Source organism: Anopheles darlingi, chromosome 3 (assembly GCF_943734745.1).
Source record: "Anopheles darlingi chromosome 3, idAnoDarlMG_H_01, whole genome shotgun sequence".
NCBI classification, from domain to species: Eukaryota; Metazoa; Arthropoda; class Insecta; order Diptera; family Culicidae; genus Anopheles; species Anopheles darlingi.
The window spans coordinates 64,052,042-64,060,723 of NC_064875.1; the positions used below are offsets into that span (position 1 = coordinate 64,052,042).

Consider the following 8,682-nt stretch of genomic DNA (forward strand, 5'->3'; position numbering starts at 1 on the left):
GAGGATATGTTTGGTGGTTGATGATAGACAATAATTGGGCCATACTGTCGCGTCCGGCGGTGGGAACGGTAAACGAACCAGACCATCATGTCGTCGGTATTGAGTTATTGCAATCCTGCCGGTTCATCCGGTGGTGTTGGCCGGTCGGTCGGTGGCCGGTCGGGTTATTTCGTTAGGGAGCCTCGCTGCAATGGTGCCATGAACCTTGCTCGAGTGTTGAAGATGAGAGTTCTAATTAAATAATGTTGTCCCATCAATTATTGCCATTTGGTTCTAGTGGTCGAGTACTCGAGAAGATGATGGTTCGTTAGAATCTATCGGGAAGGATCTATCTATGTTTTGACAGTAAGAATTCGTGGCCGATTTCAAGACGATAAGTTCTCCAACTACACTTGGCACTCCATAAATTTATCCTGATAAAAGGAGATGTTATAATTTAGGGTTTCTGGGATCCAAGTCACCATTGGATCATTGAGGAAATTGTTGTGATTTTCTAGCACACTTTATAGATTTCGATTTAATCCTTGTAGCGTCAGGATATGCAATATTATACCAGAATAGCTTATCTCATAGCGGGCTTTACTATTTGTCTCTGTTCTTCGATAGTCTCTGTATTGACTAACTGCAAATTGCAACAGGCATACACGCCCCTGATGCTAAACGGGGTATTTTGAATTCCCTAACCGCTGCCGTTTTGTGATAGTGCGTTCACCATTACAGGCTATCGAACCCTCCAGAGAGTCATTTGTTTCAGCTTCAGCAACGTCAAAGCTCAGAAGGTCCACCCATCCAACTGTGATCCAATCGATGCCAGTTCTCTTGCCACCAGAGAGAGATCCAGAGCAGAGTGTCCAAATGTTCATCCATTCCCTTATCATCACCGGTTTCCTGGTGGTGGATGTGCGATCCAGTGTACACCATTCCCTTCTCGTAGTACCTCCAACTGACTACATCCGTTCGTCCGTGGAAGCACTGCATTACCTTACAGTTGATTCTTCCGGAGCGCCCGAATGCCCACCCACCGGTCAGCATGAGCTGTGTGTGTCGAGTTTACTGAACGATCACTACTGGAACGATGTGCTCCAGGAGTATCTGACCCAGTTCTCCAGCCTTCCCCGTGTCCTCATCAACACCGCGGTACGGCAAAAGAATCTGCCCCGATGTTCCCTGTATCTGCTGTTCGAACCGGACACACTACCACGCCAGGTTTTCATTCGCCTACAGTTCATGACGCAGAACGCCAATTGGAACCCGACGGCCCAGTTCGCGGTGTTGATTAACCCGAAGCGGATGGTGCGCGATCTGACCAACCAGTTCGAGAACTTCCCACCGATGGGTATCCGGCGCGGGTTGTTGATGATGCAAGTGGCCGAATTTAACTACACGGCCACCTTGTTCAGTAACCTGCCCGGACAGATCGAGAACTCAATCAATGCGTCCCGTCAACGGGAACTGCTGATGCGGTATCCTCCGGCGAACAACTTCCTTCGTATGCCCGTTGGAGTGAAGACGAAGAATGAGTATCCCTTTATGATGTTCGAACGTGGGGGTGCCGCTGGGATTTATCATCATTTCTTGAAGGCATTCGCCCAAAAGTACCAGCTGACAATGCTGTACGATGCGGCCGACATGCAGCTCGGACTCAGTATCAATCAATTCGAAAAGCTCGCGAATCCACTGACGATCGGTAGCTTTTCGGGTTACTGTTTGGCAGTGCCCGAGCGACCTAAGGCAGGATTGGCTTACTTTCTTCTTTCCCCATTCTCGGCCCCGGTATGGTCTTTGTGTGGTTGCCTGATAGTGCTAACGTTGCTGCTAAACTGGAAGTATAGCCACTGGTTTCGCAACAACATCCTCCTTACGATCCTGCTCGGTGACCAAGGTCCCGATGGTGGCCGCCCCGAGCGTTTGATCGTGTTTGTCGGTGTGCTCATTATGTTCTTCTTCAGTGAAGCCTACTCGGCCAAACTGCTGTCTACGTTTATCGACTCGCTGAACCAGCCACGGATTCGCACGATCGACGAGTACGTTCACTCCGGTATTCCGCTAACCGTGACGCACTTTGTGCATGTCAAAGCCTTCGACGAGCTGCATCCCAGCGTGGAAGTGAACGAGGGGGTGGACTACGATGCAAACATTCGACAAGGGAGCCATGCGTTCATGCTACCCTGTGGTAAGGTCGAATTTCTCGTGCATGTGGTGATGCCAAGGAACAGAGCCGACAATCCGGTACCGTACTACATTGTGCCCGAGATGGTCGGTTGGCATTTGAATGGGTTTGCCCTGTCGAGGTTCAGTTCGATCGGTACCGTTTTGCTGGAATTTACCGGTCTCGTTGCGCAGGCCGGCCTGTGGGATCATTGGAAAACTACGTACGATCGCTTCGTACAGAAACATGTCGAACGGCGCTTGAACGATCGACAAACGCTAGATTTAGAGGATTTGATTTCGATGCAGTACGTGCTGGCGGTAGGATATGGTGTTGCAACGATCGTATTCGTTGCTGAGATATTGATAACTTTTCTTAAGAACAGAAGTTCGCGGCAAAGGTTTCGTCAATACTGAGGTCAGGAAGCAGTGGGGGATTAATTATGAATTTTTATCATTTGGATGTCGTTTTGTCACTTAATCAGCCGTTAACTAGTGCATGCAATGCTTTAAATAATCTGTTTATCTCCTTATCTTGCGAGTGAACTACAGAACTAAAAAAAACCTTGTTCATATATTGAAAATATACCTAGAGATGTTCACCTTCTAGAGATGTGCAATCAACTCATACCATGTAAGCAGGTCCGAAAACACGGTGGGTTTGATCAGGTGTTTTGTTAAATTACGCAACGTCGTCGATCGAACAACAGTTCTTAACCCTTCGATTAAGAAGCCACTACCAAAGACCTCGATACTCACATTATGCGGCTGGAAGAAACTGGCGTCCTTCAGCTCGGTCAGATCGAGCGGTGGCTGCTTATGGGGCGTTCCGGACCAAATCGATATAAGCCACCGGTTTCCTGTCCATCGAGGCGACATGCCACGATACAATTGAAATGGAAATGTGCGTTAATAAAAAAACCCCCTCGTCTCTTCAATTCGCGTCCGACGTTCATGCAGAACAGCGAGTGTACCTGTGTTCCGGTCCTGCCAGTACGATTTGTGCTTCGAGCAGCAGCAGCAGATGACGTTCAGCGCGATGATGAACACGCCGAAGACGGTGCAGATGGCGATGGTGACGTAGAATGGGTTGAAGTTACCGTAGATGTGCCCTTTGAAGTACGGGTTATCCAGATACGCTGTTCGCTCCTCGATAGTGGACATGATACACCATAGCCACCGGTTCCGGGTCCGGTGTTTTACGTCCTTTGCTACGTAGCTGTGCCTGTAAAACGGGAAAATGAAAACGAAACAATAGAGCACCCGCTTTTGTGTGTGTGCGCGCGCGAGTGTCGCCAACAGACAGACCAGACGTATTCCAACATATTCCGACGTGTTCACCACATTTTGCGGTCCCCGGGATGACCAAGGCCCGGGCACAATTATTGATCAATTTTCCTGGCCTGACCCCGGCCACTGTTTGTTCCGGTTGCGCTTGTGAACAGCATCAGCGCGGTACGAATGTTGTTCGTTCACTCGAAACTCGTGTCCCACCTGGCATACTGGCCGCGCGGTACTCGGGCACAAGTAAATACCTCCTCACATTCGAATGGCGTAGCGTGGTGTGGCGTGGCGGAAGACATACAAGCAGACCGGCCCGAATCGGGGACGGGGAAGCAAACAAATCCATCCTTGATCCTCGCTGATTGTTCGAGCACCTGCACCAATACGCGAACGTTTTCCACAGTTTTCCCGAATCCTCTCTCCCTCCCCTCTCGCCCCTCGCCCCCAGCAATAAAGGCATTCAACGTAAATGGAATGTTTAATTTGATCAAGATTGAATTGGATTTGATTTCGCGTGAAGAGCCATTCCCGGGGTGTGTGCTCCTGGGGACTGCGGGTGCTTTATGCTACATTATGACTGTTCGCCCAGGTCACCATCCATCGCAGGCGGCAGCAGCAGCAGCAGCGCGATGGCTCTGGCACATTTAAAGCAAAAGTTCCAAAATGGAATTCTGTGCACGTTTCGCGGATTCGGAACCGCTTCGGAGCAAAACCGTTGTCACAGCGATTGGGACAGATTTCGGGGCCCGGCACGTAGGTTCCTGTTTTTCTCGTTTTTTCTCCCGTTCTCTGTTTCGCTGTTTGTGTTGGGATAGGTTTATCGAATCGATTCCGTGGTAAGCAATAACTGAATTTATGAATTGCGCGCTCGCTTTGAATGTTTCCCGCTGCCGGTGGTAGGATTTGGTTCATTGGATAGGAAAATTCTGGTTCGATTAAACAAAAAGGATTCAGCGCAAAATAATTCTAGATATAATAAAAAAAAAACATTTCCCCAAGTGCTTAACAAGCGAGAATCCACCTGTTGCACTTGGATGTTCAAAACGTTCCAGCGCAACATCTCAACCACCTTCTGGTAAAAATGGGACATAAACAACAGTCCGGACTGGCGCACCACCATACACAATGGTCTCCGGTGTGCGTGTTGGTGGCATTACGCACCGAAAACCACACCAACACTTGCCTGGAAAGATACAACCGTTCGCTCATCATAAAAATGTGATCACCTCAGGCGCAGGTATCTTCCAGGCGAACGTTTATCCATCGAAGATCGAGACTCATTAAGATCACGCCTAATGAGTCCAGAAAATGGTCCTTCGACCGGCAGACAGCTCCTGTGAAACACTTTACCTTCTAGAGCGTCTGATTGGGCGCGTTGGCATGTCTTTGATCATGAATCATCAGTTAAGATTCTTCTCCGCGATCGTCAACGATCGTTTAAATAACTAATCGTTTAGGTTTCTTTTAAAAAACCGCGATCGTTTAAGAGTGTTTCGATGGTGGATGGTCTTCAAAGAGATGAGACGACCTAAATTTCCCTGCCAAAGAAGCACACGCGTCGCCTCGTTGCTCGAGTGCGGCGTTTTAGGGTGTGGTACGCGATCGATGGAACCCCACCCTATCGCGCGGTGGTGGATGACACATTCGTAAGGCGTCTTGGAGCGTCTTGGAGTCGATTTTTTTCCGAATACTTTACCACAAACTTCACCAAAAATAGAATTCTCAACAGTAATCACACAACGCCATCCTACTCACTTCCGATTAGCTGGTTGCGATGGAAACGGAGCTGGAACCAAACACACAGAGGACGACGACGACAACGACGACGGGGAAATCCGAAGCGAGTCACTGGAAACGCCAAACTGTCACAACGGAGCGTGGACTACGTTATGCGATTGTTTGACTTCACGCAAACGGGCGAAACGTGCTAGATGGGGAGATGTGCTCAGACAAGACACCAACACTCGTGCACTTGGAATGCGTTTCCCTCGAGCCAGCCAGACCAGACCTGACCAGCAAGGGTTAATTGGCTCCGGTTGTGGGTTGGTCCCGTGTGTTTCTCGGTTGTGTTTGTGGTCCACCAACGCCATGCTGCTGGTTTGTGCTTATGCTGCTGGCTGCATGCGTACGCACACACATCTAAAGCAACGGCTGGACAGGTATGTAACGGTCGTGAGCCGGTTCAAAATTACCAGCAGATGAGTGCCGCGCTTTGAGTTCGTTTGATGTTGAAAACATCCCACAGCTTGCTTTGATCATACGGACATTCCGGGGTGTAATGGAGTGCACTGTTTGTGTATTGTTTTGGTTTTGCGAAAAAAAAAAAACGCTTTCCAGTTGTCCCCTTCTCTAATAACCTTCCGGGCGACATTCTTTCAAAAAGCTAAATTAGAATAACTCTAGAACGTCGGCGATTACCACCTCCCCACGTTAAATGCTCCCCACGAAGGATAATAGTTAGAAAACCGCGACTTTGATGTTAAGTATCTGCTGTAATGGCGGTGATGTCCCTGAGTATGTCTGTTTGGTTAAAAAAGAAACTCCTTTTTGGCGAAATGAAGTGGTATTTGAAGAGATTCAACTTGATGTCGAAAGAAACTTCAATTTGAAACCAACATTCACAATTTTTATTTGTTTTTTAATTGAAGCAATGTACTTTATGAATAAACTAGTTAAATAAATTAAATACAATACAAGGATTCGAACGAATTCCTATACCATCATCATATTACAGTTTTACAAATTCCTGAAAAGAGTTTCAAGGGAAATTCTTCTTAATCCTTTTCGTTGTCCTGAACCTTCCAAGAATTGAGAGGCATTTAGTTCAACATTTCCATCGACCGTAATTGAAGCCACGCTGCAAATGTGATACGCTGTGATGTTAAATTTCGATAAGCTCGCATGTAAAGAGCCACCGAGAATTGCTCACAGAGCAGCATCTCGACATGCGGCAAACGACAGCATAATCCTTTACCACAAAAGCATTCTCTATCGATTTGCCTAGCGCAACGGTGGCGGGCTGGGCTGGGCCGGACCAATGTCAGAGTTCTCGATAAATTCCTTAATTAACGACCACTCGACTCGAGCATTGTGCGTTTAATTAGATCTTATTGTTTGCAATTCCGTTCGTACTGCACCGGTGGCTTATATGGTGCCGCCGATGATGCCCTCCCCCCCCCCCCCACACTTTCCACCCCCTTGGTCTTGGTCATTCATAACCAGCGTTCTATGTCCTGCTGGAGCTCGCTCGAGTCGAGAGGTCGCCGTCGGTTCTGCTGATGCACACAATCGTTGCGAACGATTTTCGATCCATGGCAAAGGGACATGGAATGTCGGTTTGTCGAACAAACAGAACTCCGGTGCACATGTGCGTCTGTGCATCTCCGTGATGCGGATGTGCAGTGGAGTCAAATTAATAGATTTCCCCCACCCCCGGGTGGTGCAGTTGCCTTCGCAAGGGCTCATTACGTCATGGTCGCTTTTCGCTCGTTCTTCGTATTATTGCGGTTGGTTGGTTCGATGCGAGCTTCCAAAGTAAGGAATAAAGCCTGTCGAAATGTCACGGATCAGTGGCCATGTCTAGGGATGTAATAGAGACGATTGCATTTACAATGTAAGTTCTGTTTCTCGGGAAAAAAGACAAAATCAATCAAACATCAGATCCCGTTTGCGAAACCGAGGCGACCGAGGAACGGAGTTTCCAAAGCATCGCTCCGCTCCGTTGATTACTGATCACTTTCAGTCAGCATCCGACGGTGGTTCACGGGTTCAGATCGTGTCATCCGCGGTATTTCTCGATTATGCATCATTTAGCACCCGACCGAGCGTGCTCGCCAACTGCAAACTGGCATCTTCTGCAATCCTTCCGAACCACATCACCAGCTCGTAATGGTGGCGTTCCCCTTGTTCCCCTGGCATCATTCCGGAATCTGCTTTGGCACGCTTGTAAGCTTGGTGGTTGTAATTAGAAAACGGAGGCTTTACAATTCCTGGGATCCTTTGGATCCCGTAGCACTGTGCGCACGGTGCCGTTCAGCTTTGCAACACTTAAGGATCATCGGGAATAATCCTTCGAGGTGGGGCCTCCGATGGCGTGCTCTCGAGAGACGGGGAGAGAAAGACAGAAACCAGAGGCGCGTGGTAGTAATTAAAAAGGAATTATTCAGGTGATTAAGGGCGAAGGGGCTGAGAGAGCAAGAGACAGAGGGAGGCAGGGGGCCATTTTAGTGATGACCTGCTAGCCTGTTGAACGGTTGCCGAAGCGCTGCTTCAATTACATCGGTTATTGGAGACAACAGTTCATTGCCGGTTCATGGTTTGAGGTCAGGTCAGGTTCTGTCTTCCATTTACTTGCATAATTGACAGTGAGGATGAATGTGACAGCGAAAATTACCCGGTAACGATGGCTAATCTAACATCTTTTGTGACAAAAATGTACTAAAAACCGGTTGTAACTGGTTGGGTTTACTGAAGAGAAAAACTGTCTACTACGACCAAGGCTCTTAATAAAAAGAAGCTCTATGATCAAGCTTAAAATAGCGATAAATCTGGATCTTATTTTGCAGGGAAGGTTCATAATTACTAAACAAAATGCTGATAATCTAAAGATGTAGATGCATCATTCATGCATCCGCAAATACTTTAATCCCATGAACCGTCAAATTAATATTTCTTCTTTGATTGGCACTAATAACAATCTCAATGCTATTAATTCCGTATAATGCCGCACGAAATGAGATCATTTAAATAAACTGGAATCATTCAGCGGTTGGAAACATTTGGAAAATGGTGCTCCACCAGCTGATGCCACACTTAAATGCAAGCTTACTTAATTAGTAGCAGCAGCAGCAGCAACAGCAGAAGTCAAACGTTCCAAAACTGTCTTCTCTACACGGATAAAGTTCTCAAAACCACACAATGTACATTGCGCTCTCGAGCTCTCATATGACACTCTGGAGCTCATTCCACGACCAAACCACCGCAGATCCCGACCATTCCTAACGTCTTACTTAAGCAACGGAATGTCTTAGACTGGGGGCGGGCCAGGCACCAGGCACGCACTCCACCGGGGCTTTCGTCCTTTTTCCCCTGTCTTGGCTCACCTCCCCGAACCGGCACTTGTCACCAAAGGCACCCATCAAGGGCTTGTGCGGCGGTGCCATTCAGTGGAAGTTTGACTAGTGGCAAGTTTTGCGAGAAGTTAATCTTTGCCGTCTGCCATTTGCCTTCTCTTGCCGCTTCAGCTCCGGC

General features: G+C 48.0%; 1 protein-coding gene across 1 annotated transcript in view; it reads right to left on the reverse strand.

Moving 5' to 3' along the window:
* The window catches only part of LOC125954522 (uncharacterized), a 6,397-nt gene extending 1,143 nt beyond the window's left edge, over positions 1–5,254 (reverse strand). The window contains exons 1-3 of the mRNA XM_049684912.1: positions 5,188–5,254; positions 3,123–3,373; positions 2,908–3,008 (exon numbers count right to left, since the gene is read on the reverse strand). Of these exons, the coding sequence (XP_049540869.1) occupies positions 2,908–3,008; positions 3,123–3,312 (291 nt within the window). The 5' untranslated portion in view covers positions 3,313–3,373; positions 5,188–5,254. The remainder of the gene's footprint in view (positions 1–2,907; positions 3,009–3,122; positions 3,374–5,187) is intronic.
* Between the last annotated feature and the right edge of the window lie 3,428 nt (positions 5,255–8,682).